Raw genomic sequence first — 20,378 nt, forward strand, 5'->3', positions numbered from 1 at the left:
AATATTTAATAAAAGGACCACTGTTGGAAAAGTCTTCAAAGTGTCTGTGTGCTTCTTCTGACCCACCACAATACCCATCAGAATACACGTGGAATTAAGTAGAACTGATATCCATATGGTTATATTAAACTTAGATTAAGCAGACATTGTCCAGTGCCAAAACGGGCCCTATTTGAGAATGGGCATTTGATGGCCGAGTAGAACTTTAATTCAATGCAAAAATCCTTGAAGATCATAATTGATGCGTGACTATTGGTAAATGAGATGGAGGGTGTTGTCAAAAAGTAGCTACTAGCTGATGTCATTTTATCAAATCCCTCCATGATTTCAACATAGCAAAAGGAATGTCTACTTTCAACTCAAGCATTGCGTTTAATACAATGATTGGGGTACCATTGCTTAGAAAACTGAATATAAAAAGCAAAGCTCTTCGTCTAGAGTACACAGAAGGGTCTGATCTCTTTAACTTTCTATATTCCTCACCTGCCTGCAGCACAAAGTAAATAATTCTATAGAAGGCTGCGGGAGAAATAATTTAAGGCATTCTCCCAAAAAACCTGCATAGATTTATATATACCAGAGCTGGTAGAGTATCTGTATCCACCAAATGTGTGGTATCGATTATTTTTACACCCACTCCCTGATGCCAACCTGGTTCAGCAATACTTTCGAGTGCTCTTTGAGGTGAGGAGGAGGTAAAGCCATGTTTCTACAGATATTGTGACTTTACCCCTAGATGCTACACTATCGGAAATGGATTATTGGAACGATAAAGGAGAACATGGGATAAATGTTTCCTTCGACCCCCGTATCAGCATTATAATTCGCTCTTGACAAAAGAAGTTATTAAGCTTGACACTGGGAAAACTGTGAGTAAACATTTACACTCTGACTAAAACTCACACTCTCCACCAGCGTGAAGACATCTACTCCCTCATTTGACGTTTGGATCACAACACTGTAGAATACTATGCCAGTGTTAGGCAAGAAATGATGTAGTAACCCTGTGGGAGACTACACAACCCTTGTCCTCTTGGTATTAGGTAACCCACCTTTTGGTATAGACCTGTACTACACAAGTTGGTAGTGTGACTGAGCAGCCAGGCTTATCTCGAGAGGGGTAAATGTCAGCTGTAGAGCTGTAGCAATGAAATTCGCAAATACAAGTATCCAAGTAACACGTAAACTCAAGGTTTCAGTTATAAATAATTATTTATTTATTTAACATCAGTTTTTAAATGAGCATTCTTTAAACAGGGCAATATATGTAACAATCAAATATACTTTAAAATACTTGTCCAGAATCAACACAAAGCTAGCAGATAATCTTTAGAGATGCTTTTTACGCACTTCCTACACCCTCAGGTGACTTCACTAACTAGGACAGTAATGGGATTTATACATCACCGGTGCACTTTGTAGATTGAGGTTTGTAGAAAGAAAAGGTTTAGGAAAAAAAAAGGTTAAACGGTTTCTCAGAGCAAGCCCTCTCGAAGCTACAAAACACATATGAAAGAGGGGGTATCAAATTGCCAAACTATGAGATATACTATCTAGCTAGCCAACTACAATATGTGGCGAAATGGTATCCGAAGATTCAACCGCAGAATCCACATTACTGGGACTGGAATGTGCCCGGTCTTCCTGAAAGAGGTGATATGGCTGCCCAAAGAGGAGATGAGAGAATGCCCAGAGATGTGGACATTGGGATGGAAGGTGTGGCGCAGAGCCTGCCAGGTCATGGAAAACCCAACCCCGTGCTGCCTGCAGGCGCCACTAGTCGCACTGCAGGATAAAATGATCAGTTAATGATGATGGTTGGGAAGCACTGGGAGCCGGTGGGGATAGCAACGGTAGGAGATGTAATACAAGAAGGGAGGATCAAGGAATTTGGGCTGCTGGTGGAAGAAACGGGGTTGCATAACGGGCAATACATCACATATACTAGAATGAGGAAGCGGATCAAAGAGACATGGTCAGACATAATACTAGAGGAGCTACCGGATGCTGCCATAGAAACAATATATGACATAGCGGAAGGCGGGCACGAGATATTGAGAATATATGAGCTATTGATGTCCAAAGCGGGGAAGAAAGTGATACAACTAAGACGGGACTGGGAAGAAGACGTGGGTGTTCCTATGAGTGATGGGATGTGGGAACGGGCCCAAGGATATCATAAAGTATCGAGAAATGTTAGGCTACAGCAAATACAGTTATACATAACCCATAGGGCGTATAAGACTCCACAAAGGATATCTAAATTTAAGAACGTGGAAAGGCAAACGTGTCCTAAATGTGGCGAAGAAAATGCTGGGATGACGCACATGTTCTGGGGTGCCCAGAGATTGGTAAATTCTGGGAAGAAGTGGCCCATAGATTAGACGGAAAAGGGGTTAAGATAAATGTCGAGACAGTGTAGGCATGCATGATGGGAGGGTTCACCAGACCGCGCAAACTGAAACGTGTAAGCAAATTAAAGGACTTGGCGTATATACTAGCAAAGTGCAGAATTGCCATGGGGTGGAAGGCATGCCACAATCCAAGGATAGAGGTCTGGTGGAAAGACCTCCCGAAATGGACTGAAGCTGAAACAGCGGTGTGGCAAGATGCTGGTAATACTGGAGGGGAGGAGGAAGCGGGAACCCTGACGGCCTGGAAACAGTTAGTGGCTACACTGTATGGGCCCGCCCAGGACTGCTCAAGTGACCAGGACTCAGTTGAAAACATAGATGAAGAATCCCCTTCGCATTGAGCGATTGCAGAGCACGAGGTAGAGTAAGCTCGTAAGGGGGGAGGGAATGGGGATGCAATTGACATTGATTGACCTGTGTGAAACTCGGAGTATTGTGACATGTATGTTTGTTTGAAGAAAATTAATAAAAATTGTTTAACAAATAAACGGTTTCTCAGAACATGTGAGCACTTAAATCTTCCAATGAAGTCTAGACAAAAACCTTTCCCAGTAGTAATAGTTTAAAATCCAGTTATCCCCTCTGAGAGACAGTAAATATCAAAGTCAAGTGGACTAGAAGAGTCTGCAGGGAGCCAGGATACCAACGTCAATTGGAGCACAGTCTGTGGAGCTAAGGCACTTCTTATATAACAAAGTCTTACAAAAAGTTAGAGAGTTTGTTGAAGAAAAATCACTATAGGGTCACAAGCTGTTACACTTGTGAAGGGTAGAGCTGGAATCAACTATAGCAAAGTAGCTACTGCAAGTCTCAACTAAGAAGAGCAAAGATAAAGACACTGAGGCAAGTTCCCCAAGTCAGAAGAGTACCTTTGGTTAGAAGAGTCGTCCAGCTCGCTTCTGTCTGGTTGCAGTGATGCAGATCATGGGTTCCTGGGCCTCAGTCGTGGGGACAAGAGGGAGGACGTCTGAAGGACTCCTGCGGCAGCAATTCGGATGTCAGCAGCAGCTACTGGCTCTTTTCAGATCAGCAGCAATTTGCGGTTTCAGTGCTCAGTAAACAGCACCACCGCGGATCTTGGACTCCGATTGGGCTCCCTTCACTCCTGCACTCTGGTGAGGAGACTCGAGCTCTGCTCGTCCTGGTTCTGGATGCTGCTGGGGAGACTCGTGGAGCTTCTGGCCGGCTTGCAGATGTTGCACTTGACTACGGATTTCTTGACCCCTGGCACTCCGGTCCTGTGGCAGCAAAGAAGTACAGCCAGTCGGGGAAGATGGTCCAGTGGAGTTCGTCTATGGGTTAGTTGGTCCCACTAAAACAAGGGAAGAAGTCCCTTCCGAAGCTTCTCTTGCCGATCAGAAAAAGGAGTTTCAGCACTGCAGCACGGTTTCACCGGGCAATTCAAAGGTCCAGGAGGATGCTGCAAGCTTCTTTCACGGTTTCTCTGTCGGGTGTTCTTTCCAGTGGTCGAAACGGCTTCTAGTTCGAAAACCCTCACCTTTTGAAGCTGGTTCCTCCTATTCATGCACAGCCTAGCTGTCACTCAATCAGCAGTGTGGCTGTCAGGAAAGGACAGCCAGCCTGCCAATCAGGACTGGGTGCATTCAGGCATTCCTAAAGACAAAGGACAGGGGAGTTTTTCGGGAACCTCCCTTACTTCCTGCCCTTCCAGGCACATTGGAGCCAGAGGCGGGTTCAAGCCCGCCAAAGGCAAAAGAACAAAGATCTCAAAAATGGCTTGGCACGCAGAGTAAAACCCAAGAAAGACCTCACAAGTAGAAAATGGCGAAAAAAGAAGACCAGGGCCATTTTGACAAAATAGTCACCCATAGGTGCTATACTGCAGTTGAGGATTCAGACTGTGGTCGAAAAGCACAATGGTAGGAACATTAAACCACTGCCACCAACCATTTAAAGTAGTGAGGGTAACACAAAAACAAGTTACATGAGTAGGTAGGATAAGGGACTACTAAGTAACCCCTCAGCACTCCACATAAAATGGGTTGTGCTGGACCCAGAAAGAGAAAAGGTAAGTAAAGTACATTTCACTTTACTATTCTTGGGACCAGTACTTCACACAAGAAAATGTATTTAAACCTTTTCAGAAATAAATTTGTCAGACTCCAAGAACAAAGGAAACGCACAGTCCATATCGGGTCAAAACACATGAGAGAGTGAGAAAAAGGACTCACTCACTCCGGGGTTAAAATTAAAAAGTCCTAAAGTCCAGCAAAGGAGCTGGGCGTCTTTAAGGTTGAAGGGAATTAGCACATAAATGAGAATTCTCCCTAACAGCCACTTGAAGATATTACACTTAGTCCACCATGCAATATATTTATTTTCTATAACCACAGTTGACTTGCATATCTGATCTAGACAGAGGTAACATGTCCTGGATGCTTTAGAGCACTAATTCTATTTTTGACCTGAATCTGCAATGCTGGAGTGATGCGAGGGAGCTTGACTTCTTTAGTTAGATATGTAAAGTTACCTCTTCTGTCTAATGTTACTGTATGACATAACTATTTGAATTGGTAATCTGTTTTCCTACTTGATTTATGAAATACATTGAACATTCATGTTTAGACACTTAAAGCACGCGTTTACGCATTGTTTTCACTTTTCCTTGTATCTTTTGGAAACAGTTTCCTGATCAAGCCACCCAGTTGAAATGGAATGTGCAATTTTGTTTGACGATTCCACCAAGTGCACCGCCCATTGCTCCTCCTGGAACACCGGCTGTAGTGCTGAAATCAAAAATGCTGTTTTTCGTAAGTATAGTTTTACAGGAGTGTTGAATGTGGAGAGCACAGCATACATGGAATGGTGTTGGGCTGCAAGTAAAAAGGAACACATGCATAGTTTATTGCCAGTTCTTTAGCAACCATGTTCATTGCCTCAGGGATCCCCAACCTTTTGTGCATAATGAGTATATGCATAGCAAACGAAATGGTGACCAACTTTTATTCTTCGACGGAAATGGTGCTCGGTTGGTGGGAAAATGATTGCAACACACATCATAAATGTAACAAACTTAAAATTGCTAATTGACCATATTCATTTGCAGTACTTAAGTTGTCTGGACCATTAGCAATTTCAGCAAAAGGAATTTGCAATGGCATTTTAACTTAATTTGACATTAAGTGGTTTACGGGAAATGTTGAGTGATAAGTATGACATTTGTAGACAGATGGGTCCAGGAAAGTTGTTCAAAAATACAGTAGAACAAAATGAGCGTTGCCAGAGACTTTGGGTTCTCGGGCAAAATATATTTTTTTTAACTTTGGTTTTATTAACATTTTCTTAAACAAACTGTAGGGCACAAGCATATTCTCATGAAATCAAGTGACGGGCCCGAAGGCCTCCGCCCCTCACCCCCACCACCCCAATTCAATCCCACCCCTCTAACCAAAAAATCCCCCACATCGGTGCTTTGAGCTGCAAGCTTTCTTAGTCTGGAGCTTGGAAGCGAGCGTGAGCGTTGACTTCTCGTATGGCTGTTGTCCGTCTGCCGATTCCCGGGCCATGGGCGCCCATACCTTTCCCAATTCCACGTTACGGATCAATGGACATCACATCCCCAGGTCTGTTGCACCCCGTACCAGTTCGCTTGGAAGGAGGCCGAGACATTGTTTACCATTGCCGTCAGTTTGTCCATCAAGAACATATTTTTGACCTTCTGTAGCCATTCCACCTTGGAGGGAGTTTCTGGGCTCTTCCATTTTTGGGCGAGGGCAACCCTACCCGCTCGTAGCATTGTTTCCCACATTCTAGGGTACCTCAATGTGTCTGTGTCCTCTGGGGGGAGGCCCAGCAGCATGGTCAGAGGGTTCTGGGGGAGCAATTCCTCAGATATTTCAGCGATCCAGCCCCTTACCTCCTCCCAATATGCCTGTACCTTCGGGCAGTGCCACCACATGTGTGCCCTCGAACCCACCTGATCGCAACCCCTTGGGCATGCTGGGGATACACCTGGGAACATTTTTGACAACTTTGCAGGGTCTCTGTGCCATCCCTGGAGGATTTTAAAATTATGTTCCATATCCGCGGTAAATAAGTTCCCGTGGAATGCTATTTTAAATATCCTGGACCAGGCGCCCTCCGAGATCTCTTCCCCTGCCAACTCGTTCCAAAAAGAGCAGAACCGCCTCCTCTCACCCAAATTGACAGTGTTCAAAATTTTATACATCCCTGAAACCGCCCCCTTCCTGGAGGACGCTGTATCAAGAAACTTCTCAAAGGGGGTCAGTTGTCTTTTCAAATCTTGGCCCCAGGCCTGGTCACATAGGATGCCCTTCAAGCGGAGATATTCAGAAATGGATAGTGACCCCTGACCAAGAGCTTCCCTCAGATCCTCATATGGTAGGAATTCTCCTTCCCTGAACATCTGCCCTGCCCATTCCATCCCCAAGTCGGACCAGGACTGTGCACAGCGGAACCCCCTACTGCCCAACTTGAGGGCTTGGCTCCATAGAGAGGACATCGGGGACGGCCATGACGTTAAGTGTGCTGTCTGGGGGCCCTCCCGCCAGATCGCCCAGAGAACGCCTAATGTTGGGTGGGACTTCAATCTATTCGGCATACATTTTCGCGGGGCCCATAGGAGGTCCCGAACCTTTAGTGGGTGGGCATCTATGGTCCTCCAGATAGGACCAGTATGTGCCCAGCCCCTCTTTCATATGCTCCAGGAGGACCCGCAACTGGGCGGCACGATAGTAGGGTTGGAAATCTGGCAGCCCGAACCCTCCCTCCTCCCTAGGTAAAGTCAGGACATTTTTTGCGGTTCTCGGTGTCCTACCCTGCCATATAAACTCGCGGACCGCGTTTTGGAGGACCCTGAAGGTTTGGTCAGGGACGACCACAGGGAGAGAGGTAAAGAGATACAACAACCGTGGTAGAATGTTCATCTTGACTGCCGTCATGCGACCATACCAGGACAGAATCATGGAGCCCCATCTCCTCAGGTCTGCCGTAATCCCCACCATCACAGGGTCGTAGTTAATAGGGGCAAGATTGGAAAGGTCCCTGGGGAGGAGAACACCTAGGTAACGGATAGCGGTTTTCCCCACTGCTATCCCCTCCAGCCTGTCCAGGGAGTCCAAACCCGGGTCTAATGCTCTCATGGGGAGGAGGACCGATTTGGATGCGTTAATTTTGAGCCCCGAGAAGCGCCCAAATGTGACCAACAGAGACAAGAGGGGGGGAAGCGAGAGCCGCGGGTCCACCAGGTAGGCCAGGATGTCATCTGCGAACAAGGATAGCTTAAATTCCACCTCACCTCTCTTGATCCCCTTGATATCTCTATGAGCTCTGACTGCGATGGCCAGGGGTTCCATAGCAAGAACATAAATTAGCGGGGAAAGCGGACATCCCTGCCTGGTTCCCCGCGAGAGGGAGAAGGGGTCAGATAGCCTGCCGTTCACCTGAACCCTAGCCTTCGGGGCCCTGTATAGTGCAGCCACCCAGTCCCGTATCTGTGGCCCAAAGCCCATTCTCTGGAGGGTGAGTGCCATGAATCTCCATTCGACCCTGTCAAACACCTTTTCAGAGTCCAAGGATAGGACGCTCGCGTCAAGATCAGCCCTCTGGGCATGGTGGATCAAGTCTATAGTTTTTCGGATGTTGTCTGCGCCCTGACGACCTCCTATGAAACCCACTTGGTCTCCGTGGACTAGTTTCGGCAGGACCCCCTCTATCCTCCTCCCAATCACCTTAGCCAGGATCTTCACATCAGTATTCAACAAAGATATCGGGCGGTAGGAGGCACACTCCGAGGGGTCCCTACCATCCTTGGGGAGCACCACTATAATCGCCTCCATCATGGAGTCCGGGAGAGACCCTCCCTCCAGCACTGCGTTGAACACCTTTACCAGGTACGGGGCCAGGGTAGAACGGAACCTTTTGTAGAAGGAGACTGAGTAGCCATCCTCACCTGGGGAGGTACCCCCCTTCATGCCGCTAATCCCTCGCTCCACCTCATCCTCGGTCACCGGGCCCTCCAACCCCTCCGCCATCTCCCTGGAAAGGGCCGGGATCTGTATAGAGTCTAGAAACCCCTCGATTTCCTCCTCATCCCCGTTATATTCGGATGAGTATAGTTTTTCGTAATATTTGCGGAATGCCTCTCCTATGTGGGATGCATCATGGCCTAGATTCCCCTCCTCATTTTTAACTTCTCTCACCATTTTGCTTTTCTGGACCTCTCGCAGCTTCCAGGCTAGGATCCTGTCCGCCCTGTCCCCCTTCTCATAGTACCTCTGTCTGACCAGCTGGAGACTTCTCTCGGTTTTTTGGAGGAGGAGTTCCTTCAACTAGAGCCTGTAATCGGCCAGGGCGGCCATCCTGTCACAGTCTAAGGGCTCCGACGGGGAACCCCCTGGTTGGAATTGGGCAATTTTCTCCCTCAGGCACCTCTCCTGGATGGCCCTTACCCTCTTTTCCCGGGATCCTATTTTGATCAGGACTCCTCGCAAGGTGGCCTTGAAGGCGTCCCAAAGGGTGTGTAGACCTACCTCCCCATTGTCGTTAAACTCAAAAAATTCAGTGATGGCCTCAAGTATCTCCTGCGCTAGTGCCTCATCTTTTAGTAGAAAGTCATTACACTTCCATCTCCCCCCGCGTTCACTCAGCCCTTCCCTCGCTATAGTAATTCTGACTAGGTCGTGGTCAGACCAGGCGACCGGCTCAACCCCGTAGCCAGATATAAATGGGAACAAGGACTTGTCCACCAAGATGTAGTCTATTCTGGAAAACGATGTATGGATTGCTGAGTAGTACGTAAAGGAGGGGGTCTCGGCTCTGGGGGTTGGGACCGTGTCCACCAAGCCTAGTTCTGAGTTGACCCTCTGGAAGGTTCGGGCCATGATTTCATCCGTCGCCCTGAGGGTGTGGGGGCCTGTTCGTTTCCTGTCCCGGATTGGGTCCAGGACCATATTGAAATCCCCACCCACCACCATCGTACCGTGAACAAAGAGTTTTAGTTTATCCCTCATCTCCTCCCAGAACTGTGCTTGGCCTTCGTTTGGACCGTAGATGGCCGCTAGGGTGAGTGGGGCCCCCTGTAGGGCTCCCCGGACTAGCAGATAGCGGCCCCCGGGTCTTTCAATATGGTTTCTTTTTCGAAGTTGACTCCTCTAGCTAGTAGTATAGCCACTCCTCGTTTCTTACCCTTCTGGGAGGCGCTGAAGACCTCCCCAATCCCACCACCCCGCAATTTGGGTTCCTTCCCCAGGGGCCAATGGGTCTCTTGCAAGAAGAGGATGTCGAGATTGGCTCTTCGGAACTCCCTACTAACCAGGGATCTTTTCGTGGGGGAGTTTAAGCCCCGAACATTGAGGGAGCCCACACCCAGGGCAGGCAGACTCTCAGCCATGATCTAAGTAATCTTCCCTCACGGTCAACGACTCTGTAATGCTCATTCCCGGATGCTCCTTGAATTGTGCTCTGAACTCCCCTCTTCCCCCCACCCTTCCCCCCCCCGGGCGGGCATGAAACAAAACCCCAACTGCCCCCCAACCCCAACTCCAAACTGAACCCCCTTAACTTTCGTGTACCCCCCCTCCCCACTCCCCGGCGTCCAGCCAAATAGTTCCGCCAACACTGGCTTTTGGCCGAACCACCAGCCTGCCCCCTGTGGCCAGGCTAATCGCCCTTAAAGCTGATCCTCTTGAGCCCCCCAAACCCTCCCACGGCTGCATTCCTTTTGTGAGACCCATATACTTGCTGTTCGTGGGGATGCAGATAGAGAATAAACCTCCGACTCCTCCAAATGCCATTTTAGATCATAACCGATCGAGTCCGTTCTCAGTCCTCGTAACCGTTCCGACCGCCTTCCTTTGCTGGGGATGGAGTGTTCATTTTCCTAAATTTCCGCGTCCCGGTTCTTTTTCTCCTGTCCCTCGATGGGCCGGGGTCCCCGGGTTTGCCCCCCCTGGGCCCGAAGGGCCCCTCCGGGGGTTCGTGTCCACCACATATTCCTGGATCGCACCGCAGATGTCTTCTTCTGTGATCAGGGTCGATCTTTGGCCCATGTATTCGAATGTTTGGGAGAAGGGATAGCCCCATCTATAGCATATCCCTTTTTCCTTTAGCAGCTGCGTGAGGGGGCGGCACATTCTCCGCTTAGCCAGCGTGTATGCGGAGAGGTCCTGGTATATGGAGACCTGGGCATTATTATAAGTGATTTCTCGGGCCTTCCTGGCCTCCTCCAGCACCTTAGTCTTTTCCGAGTAGTAGTGGAACCGGGCCAAGATCGAACGGGGGCCCCCCCGCTCTGCTCCCCGCCCTGTGCACTCTGTCGAATGTAGGCTCTGTAGTCATCTCCTCCGCAAACAGGAGAGTGATAATGTCCCGCACCGCTCTGGTGACGTCCCTCTCCGTTTCCCCCTCCATTTCGGGCACCCCGAAAATCCTGAGGTTGTTCCTCCTCTCCCTATTTTCGAAATCGTCCATCTGGCGGGCTCTCTCCTCGTCCCTCTTTTCCAGGGCTTCCAGCCTCATGTTGAGTTGAATCTCTTGGGGTGCCGAGGTTGTTTGCTGCATCTCGACCTGAAGCAATCTGTCCTCAATATTTTCCACCCTTTGGTCAATTTTTTCAAACTTCTGTGCGATATCAGAACGCATGTCCCTGATTTCTTGCAAAATTGAGGCGAAGCCCCTTTCCATGGCTGAGGAGGAGGGGGCTGTGTCTTCCGACTGGGCCATGGTTCTTTTCAGGCTTGTACCTTTGTCGCCTTTTTTGCCCTCCTGGAAGCGATATTCCTGCAGGGACTCCCGCCAGCTCATCAGGTGCCTTCCCGTGGTCCACTGTCTGGGCCTCAATGTCCCTAGCGGGGGGGTGAGACCGTTCTCCTGGGGATGTCCGCGGGGGGCCCCCGGGACCGAGGGACCGACCACTGGGGCAGACCCGTCCCGGGCCGGCACCAGCCGGGGTTGTAGAACGTAGTAGGGGGGGCGGGCACACGTCCCACTGTCACCTGGCGGGGGCCTCACACCCCGTCCAGACTCCCCGTGGGGGATCGGGGCCTTTGCTGGGTACCCCTTGGAGGGACGCCAGGAGCCCGGTAGCCTATGGGGCCAGTTTCGTGGACTTCTTAGATTCTGCAGGGGGAGGGGGCGATCTAGAACCAGCACCCGACCAGCGGTGGCCTGGCTGTTTGTCCATGGCTTGCTTTTTCTTTTTCTTTTTCTTTCCCCCCCCCCCCCTCCTGGGGGGGGGTGGAGGGCCACCCCCGGGCGGGCACTCGCCCCACCTTCGACAGGCGGGGGCCTCACACCCTGGTAACCCCCCTGTCTGATGGTGCTATTGTGTTGGGGGGGAGAGAGGGGCGACTCGCACCTCCAGTGTGTTCCGGGGGTCCGCACGCCCACAGGGAGCGGTCCCCGGGCCTCCTCAGGTTCTGCTGCCTTCGTCTTTCGTTTGGCTGTGGCAGCCCGCGTTTGAAGATCCAGGGGGGAGAGGGGGGCCTCCCACCCCGACTCGCTCCGTCTGCTTTGGTCGATCCTCGTGGGCTGAGGGGGAGGCACGGGTCCCCAGAGCCCGCCACGGGCCCCCGGAATCCCTGGGCGTGTTCCGCCGGGCCGGGGTAAAGCGCGTGGAGAGGGGGGAGCGCGTCTCCCGGACCACGGTGGTGTCTTCGGGCCGCCGCGGACCCGGTCCCCGCCCCTGGTCGGGGAAAAAGGCTAGTCGAGGGGGGGCGGGCCGGGCTATGGGCCTGCCAGGCTGCGGGTGGGGCCCACCTCTCCGCCGTCTCCGCGGCCTTCCGGGCCGCACTCCTCACCCAGTGCGGGGAGTCCTGGGTCCCGATCTTCCGTCTCCCGGGGGCCTCGGAAGCCGCTCTTTCGCCCAGGAGGTGCTCGGGGGGGGGGGGCGCCGGCGAAATCGCTGGGGTGGGCCCGCCAGGGGGGCCTGGGGGGGGGGGGCTCAATCCCTTGCCGAAGCCCGGTCACAGCGGGAGCTACGCACTCAGGCAGCCATTGCCTGTGCGCCCCCTGGTGGCCTCCCCGGGCAAAATATTTTCACAAATTTTAGTGCAGGTATTTGGACAGTAAAACTGGTCACAAATGGGGCACTGATTTTCATGTGTACTTTTGGGGTCTGCCCTGGGAATTTCTGGGATCTTTAGTTGCAGTGGTGCATTCCTAAGCATACAAGACCAGTAATACCGTTCCTCAATCACAGATTACTGCATTGTGGATGTTTTTTACTTCAGGAATGTTATGAAATTTTGCATTTCTGATAAAACTGAGTGATTGCTATCCTCTTGAGTTAAGTTTCCAGTGGCCGGCGGTAGGTGACACGAAGATGTCAGACAGCCAGAGGGGCTGGTTGGCGATGCGTAAGCTCGACAAGGAGGCATTGGAAAGAATTACTATTTCACAAGAAATGTAGCATATTCTCTGTAAAGGTGAAGAAGAAGGAGACTGACACAAAGGTGGCATGATTATTGGATTAAGCCTTTATTATATCATAAATAAAGAGTAAACCTATCTCTCCTTAACGCCAAGCAGAGTTTTCCTACCTCAACTACAACACTAAGGATTCGGTCAGGATGTCTGTGTAAATAAATAGTCCACCGTCTTGTGTCAAAATGCCTACTTCTGTCCCTCACGCTTGTAACTAAACTAAAGAGGTAGTGAATCTTCTTGGTCCAGAAGAATGGCTCCCTTCTTCTGGACAACGGATCACAGTTCCAATTGTTAGGTGTGATCTTTACCTGAGGGAATGACTCCCTTCCCCAGCACTAGATACCTTTTCAAGGCACAAAAAGAAGTCTCTAAGCAGTCAGTTCAATTCAAAAGGGTTCCATTTCAAACATCAGTGTTCCTTATTGACCATAGTTGCTTCTTCACTATTGGGTTCCTGGAGAATGCCTCCCTTCTCCAGGTATCTTGTAGACAAAATTACCTGGAGAATGACCCCATTCGCTGGCCTTCCTTGGCTTTGTTCGCAAACTTTCTTGTCTTTTACTTTCACAGTTCACAACACCAATGGGGAATTATTCCCTTCCACTGGTACTTCTTGGCTTTAGCTTCACAGTGCCAGGAGCAATGTCTCCCTTCCTGTGGTCTTTCTTGGCTTTAGCTTTATGGTTGACACCACCAGGGGGAATGACTCCCTTCCCCTGGTCCTTATTGGCTTTAGCTTCACAGTTCATAGTGTCAAGAGAAATGTCACCCTTCCTCTAGCCCTGCTCATATATCAACTTTTGATGTGGGTCCTAGACCCAGGTTTCCTTAAGGCTTCATCTGTGCAGACCTGGTTCACTCGCATGCCAAGTACTGCCACGAAGAAGAGTGCTTGTGAGGATCTCCTCCTCAAGTTGCAGGTTCCAAACCCTGTTATCCTCTCTGTACTTGGTTCCTGCTATACCTGGTTCACTCTCCTGCCAGGTACTATTCTATGGCTAATTGCTTTAGATGTTCTCCTGAATATATCTGGGTCCCAGATCCTGGGTTTGAGGTTTCTCTTGCCCCGTTTCCCAATCCCGATAGCCCAAGTACCTTCTACGTTGACGGTTCTTCTCGGTCGATCGTGTACTCCGAAATAGTAGTCGGCCTCGCCTTCTTGTGCAGCTTCCGTGGCCTCTGCAGCAGCTCTGCAGTACTTCTCGCTGGGTGGGTGGCGCAGCTTGTAACAGCAGAACTTGTTTGGTGTCTTGCCTTCTTGTGCTGCTTCCACATCCTCTGTAGCGCTTATCGCTGTGCGGGTTGCGTGTCTTGCCTTGACCGCGTCGTCCAGTTCCTGCTCTCTCCCGGACCTCTGCTCTTTCCAGTTCCTCTGTCTGCTCCGGCACGGCAGACCAGATAGGGATGCTTCAGCTCCTTCTGACACGTCCCGGTCAGCTGCAGCCTCTCTCCTCCACGCTGGACGTCCTCTAGACTTGCACATCCTCCTGTTGAGGATCTGACAACTTGGTGAGTCCTTCTTTACTTTTTACATTGAATGGGCAACCACAACTAGTATGCCAATTCAAGTACTCCTGAGGATTCTTCGTCACTCTGCACTTCCTCCTCCTCGTCCCATTACTTGATAGTGAAGTACCTGTCAAGTCATCTCTACTCTTCCATGTCTCAGTAGGTGTGTAGCCCTCCGTCCCAAAGACATACATGGAGGTGTGTATAATGGAAATGGGATATAGAGGACATGAGGATGTTTGTGAGGTGGTTTTGTGGTCGGAATACTGCATTCTCCCCCTGATCCCCAGAGGTGGTAAGGGGGGGTTCTCCCGACGAGATTCTCCTGCTGGGTACCATCCCCAGGAGGTCTATCGGGTAGCAGCCTCACCTCCCCGACCTCATGGGAAGGGGCTGTCCCTCAAGGAGAAGTGATGACCACTCTGGATTCGTCACATCTCTTGAAACTGTAAAACAGTACAGAGGCCCCAAAGGAAAGTTTTCCCTTCTTTGAGGCTCTGGTTGAAACTATCCAGGAAATGGATATTGGCAAATAGCAGCCCCCAGTTCAGGAGGTCCAGGGTATAGCAAGGGGCGCCCTATTGTTCCTTGCAGAATCTTGAAAAAGAAAATGGAACCATGACTTAATGAGTGGTGTCTGGATGGCTGGCCAGATTTATAGGTTCAACTGGACATATACAAATTGCTAAAATACCAAAATAATGTATGGAGAAACAATGGGAGCTTTAAGAAAGGGTCGTGATTTTGAATGGCACCACGTTGTTTTAAAAATTCACTCAATTCCCATATTAGTGGTCCCCCTATATCGGGAAGCCTGTTAAATGCAGTTGACCAGACCGGCATTATGCCATCTTCATGGAAAAGTAGTCCGATTGTGCCAATTCCCTTACTGGACCTTGTCAGTATGATCTTCTCCAGATGTTTGCTCTGACTGGAGGAAGGATTCAGAGTAACTGTTAGGTAAGATTTTCATATCAAGGATGAATCTTCTTGACCTGTGTCAACCACAGAACATTTTGCTGGACTTGTGGATTATTTTCCATATAATTCAGTGAGTCTGAATCTTTTACTCTTTTTATGGGTGTCATTTTTAAGACTCTTCAGTGTCTTTTAAAAGTTATCCTGTTAGACAACATTTTGGCAGTAAATGCCTATTGTTGCTGAGTTGCCCTAGGGGGCTCCCCTTTTAACTTTCTCTGGCTAACCTTGTGAGAACTACAGTTCCCAAGGGTAGAAAGGATCTACAGATCCCTTTTGCATTTTATTAGATTGGACCGGCACCCCCACCTTATGTGGAGTGCTGAAGAGATGAGAATCCCCCTTCTCATTTTAAATGTAACATTTATGTTACAAGGACAAACTTAGCTTTAATGGCTGGTGGCAGTGAACCTTTTTATTAACTCGGTGCACCTTTACCGTGGGCTGTTTTCCACAGCCCCAGTAAAGGTACCCATGGGTGCTCATTTTAGCAAAATGGCCCCTGTCGTCTTTTTTCACCATTTCAGTGTTCCTAGTCCTTTCTTGTTCCTTCCCCTGACATCCAGGGTGGGAAATTCCTTTGTGTGGTTTTTATCTTCGGCGGGAATCCTCCCTGCCCAGGCTCTAGAGTGTCTGTGAAGGCAGGAAGCGCGGGAGGAGTCCAAAACTCTGCACCCCTTTGTCTTCCAGCCTGACTATGAGAATCCAGTTAAAACCAGAAGGCTTGCTGTCCTGAAAGGACTGCCAACCCCTCCCCCCCCCCCCCCAAGTTTGTATGTTGCAAAGCTGTTTGATTGGCTGGGTTCCTGCATAAAAGTCTAATCCTGGAAGCTGAATAGGTAGTCGACCATTGGAACCGAAACCTAAGAGGACGATGAAGAAACCGCAACCGAGAGTATTTCCAGCGACCGTAGAGCCTGCTGTGTAACCAGAGCCTGCTGTAGCCCTTCCTTCCAATCGACCTGGGGTTCCCAAAACAGATGACCCCGACCCGGAGCCTGGTGGGACCCACTAGACTCAAGAAGACCTGCATTTGGAATTATTCTGCAGGGGAAACCCCACACTTTGGTGATATTCCCTCCTACTAAGTGAGGATATGAGATATATATTTCTACAAAAGGAAGGAACAGTCAACACATTCCCCTCCGATAGCAATTTCAAGACACAGCCCTTGAACAAATATAGGCTGCATTCTGTGTTTCAAATCATCATCAGAAAACATTTTCTTCACAAAATATCATTTTTAATATATTAATCTTTTGTTAAGCACAGGTAATACAAAAATTATTAAAACACATATACACAACACAGTCATATACAAAGTAAAAACACTACCACCTCACAGTATCGCAACTAGTATGCTGAAATATTCAACCAGCATACCACACTATTGGCAACTCAATAAATCTCATTTTCCATTGTGTGACAAAGCCCAACTTATATAAGTTTCAGTCCTCTGTGTTCGATGTAACCGGACATTCATCAGGGGCAGAAGTAGTCCTGTGCTTTAGGTAGAATCTTCCTATTCATACACCAATTGCTATCTCTCCCTCGGGCTATTCCAAGAGTCCTCCCATCCGCAGTCAAAGTAGCGTCCTGAAGAAACTGGCCTCTTTCCTCTATCTGGCAGGGATCCCACTGGTTCTCCCTTGGGCTATTCCAAGAGTCCTCCAAACTGCAGTCAATGTAGCGTCCCGAAGAAACTGGCCTCTTTCCTCTATCTGGCAGGGATCCCTCTAGTTTGTGAATGTAGTGGGCGCAATGTCACATGGCTACAGGGGTCCAAGTGCAGTTGAGAGATGCCGTGGAGGCGTGTTGGTAGGCAAATAGCAGCGTGCCCTCACCTTGCGCCGGTGCTGACGTGCGCACCCGGCGCAAGGTGAGGGCACGCTGCTGTTTGCCTACCAACACGCCTACCAACATCGGAGGGGAATGTGTTGACTGTTCCTTCCTTTTGTAGAAATATAGACCTGCATTTGGAGCCATCCCACGTTGTGCTGTGACTTTGCAGGGCTACAATACCCTGGGACCTCAAGCTATCTGGCGGTGCACAGTCTTCCGAATCTCGCTGAAACTTCGTGGGCTACCTGCTGTATCTCCAGAGGCACGATTCTAGTCCAAAAAGTACCCTCAGCAGAGTGCTGGACCTTGCAAACAACGTGAATCCGACTGGTGCTATTCTGTCTTCCGTGCTCCTGAAAAGGCGCCAAATCCACAGAGCCGCATCCAGCTGCTAGTATACTCTTACCTGCAGTCTTCTTCTGTGATCCCTGCTGCAAAAATCCTTCCAAAGTCCTGTCTTCCATCTTCTTGACAAAGGAATCCATCAACTGGGTTTTTGGCTACATATCCTGAAGTCTTCCAGCTGCGCTGCGGTATTGTTGGTTGCAGTATTTTACCTACCTTAATCCTATATGATTTCTGTATAGCTTTGGGGTGTTTTCTGTGATTGGGAGGCCACTCATACCGTTCACCTAGGCCCACTGCAGAAACCTCCTAGGTTGTCTTCTCTGTAGTCCTTGGACCCTCAACTAACTTTAAAGTGAACTACTTACTTGTTTGAACAGTCTTCCTCTGGAACTCTTACTTTGCCTGCATCTGAACCCTATCTCACCCTGCCTACAGCTGGCACATAGACCACCACTAGGGTCCCTTGAGTGTGTCTGATTGACCTCATGCTATATAATAAGGGAAGGACTGGATGAGAAAAGCGTTCTGCCTTGAAAAGAATAACAAGTGTTCAAAAGTTAATTACTTGTAAAAGAAGTTGGTTGGTAACGAACTCTGAGTGCACAGTTACAAAAGTTATTACTTACCTTGAATGTGTGATGTACTATTCTGAAAAGTATATATAAGGCTGAGTTACTTGCCTGTGAATTGGTTGTGCCTCTTCCCAAAAAGTAATGCTGTTGGTTTCACTTTACTTTTCCTGTTAGGATAAATGTATGAGTGTCCCCAATTGTGCCTGGCTTCCCCTGACTTGCTGTTAGCCTGCCAAGAATAAGTCTGCCTAAGATTATACTTACCTTTAAGCTGATGATAGCCCATTGAAAAAGTATATAGGTTTTACTTGCCTTGTGTTAGCTGTGTGCCATCCTAAAGCATGTTAAAGAGTTATTGCTTATCTCAATCTGTGTTTCACTGACCTTAAAAAGCAACTGTAACCTTGATCTGCCTGGTGCATACAAAATTAGTGTAGAGTTCTTGCTTATCTTAGCCTGTGTTCCACTGATTTGAAAAGCATCTGTAATTGTATATTACACCAGAAAGGTCTTACTCACCTAGTATAACTGTGTGTTATCACAAACGTAGCAGGGGTAAATACTGTTCCTTGAATCTGTGTTCCACTATTTGGAAAGGTATATTTGCAAGTTGGTTGACTGTGATTTCCATGTTGTGTCACTGCATAACTGACAAGAGTCTACTACCCTTGTATTATTGTAATCTGAAAGTAATTTATGGTTTTACTCCCCACGAATATGTGTGCCCTATGCTGAATGTGTATACAAAGGTCTGACTTACCTAGAAATATTGTTTGATTTCTAAATAATGTCTATGCTTTGGCCTTTGTGCCTTAAAGCAAAGTGTTGTGTTTTTAGAATTGTGGTTATATATATATATACTTACTTACCCAAGAATCTTTTGTTCTACTTGTATTTAAATACACCCTTTATTGTTACAATACATAGTTCATCAGTGTTTCTTTGGACCATATGTATAATACAATGTCATTGTACTGATGCTACAGCCCTCTCTCCCTCCTAAAATAAGCCTGGCTGCTCTGTCTATGCTACCATGAACTCGGGTGGTACAGCCTTATACTAAGAGTGGAGTCTTGTACTGTCTCAGTTGAATGGTTTTATTAAGCACTTAGTTGGACTTCAGGAAAAATTCTCCTAAAGCTAACAATATTTTGAAGACCTCCGAAGTGGGTTTCAAGAGAGACCTTTTGTACAGTGGACCACGCTTCACTCTGACCACCATCATGGAGAAATTCTGTAAGGCTAAGAGACTGAGATTATTTGTTGCATTTCTTTTGGATTTGGAAAAAGTTCTTGATTGATAGAAACATCTTGTGGCATAAGTTACAATTTATTGGGGCCCCAAGTGGTTTATTAAACCGTATGCAACTGTGTTATGCAGACAACTCAGCAACTGTCAGATATGCAAGATCAGGGAATTATTCGTTGGTTGTTTTACCCACCAATAAAGGTGTAAAACAGGGATATTGGTGGCCCAAATTTATCGCTTTCAGACTTTGACCATAATACTTCTTAGGAAAGTTAATCCACCCTCTCTGGTGTGTACAGTTTATAGCGTGCTTCTTTACGCGGATGTGACAGCTGTTTGGGATTTAACTCCAGCACGGCTCGAAAAGTGCCTGCTGTATGCTAGTGACTATTTTGGGAACCGTCATTTGAAATTAAATGATAAAACAAAAGTGATGGTTTTTAGGAAAAGGGGGAAAACGTATAGCTGGTTTTGTCAATAAATGTAGAGTTGAGGAGTTAATAAAATAGCTGAAAGAGCATCATTAAGGATTGAAGGGATTGTATTTCAGGTTTGTGGTGTTCAGATTGGATAATTGCCTGTGTATTTCAGTGTATGGCTGTAAAATCTGCAGTTACTCGAACTGTCATGCCCTGGAGGTGTTGCAAAATAAATCCCTGCACCAAATAGCAGATCTCCTTCAAGGTACACTCGATATCGCTGTATGAGCTGAATTGGGGCTGCTCAGTTTGAGCCCGGTTAAGATTTTAACTTATTTTATTAAAGCACATCTGGGATTTTCTAATAATTATAATGTGAATATCAGTGTATGCGAGATGTGGCCTCCCCTGGTAAAGACAAATACTCATGGTACGAGGGAGTTTGTAACGCACTGCCTGTTTGGAGACGGGCAGAGGAATATAACTACATTTTGCACATTGTCAGCTCTAATTGGATCTTAAAACAACAGCTTGCCAAATGGGTAGAGAGGCAGATGTCCATAAAATACATAAGTTGCCCCTTTAGCCTTATAAGCAGGCTTAGGAGTCAGGAATGTGACGCGGACACAGAGGGCTCGTA

General features: G+C 48.2%; 1 protein-coding gene across 2 annotated transcripts in view; it reads left to right on the forward strand.

Annotated features, from left to right (window-relative positions):
* MED14 (mediator complex subunit 14) overlaps positions 1-20,378 on the forward strand; it is a 1,766,813-nt gene that overhangs the window by 1,677,366 nt on the left and 69,069 nt on the right. For both annotated transcript variants that reach the window (XM_069636537.1, XM_069636538.1), the window contains one exon: positions 5,060-5,185. In XM_069636537.1, coding sequence (XP_069492638.1) covers positions 5,060-5,185 — 126 coding nt within the window. The remainder of the gene's footprint in view (positions 1-5,059; positions 5,186-20,378) is intronic.

Source organism: Ambystoma mexicanum, chromosome 7p (genome assembly GCF_040938575.1).
Source record: "Ambystoma mexicanum isolate Mex_15411 chromosome 7p, UKY_AmexF1_1, whole genome shotgun sequence".
Lineage (NCBI taxonomy): Eukaryota > Metazoa > Chordata > Amphibia > Caudata > Ambystomatidae > Ambystoma > Ambystoma mexicanum.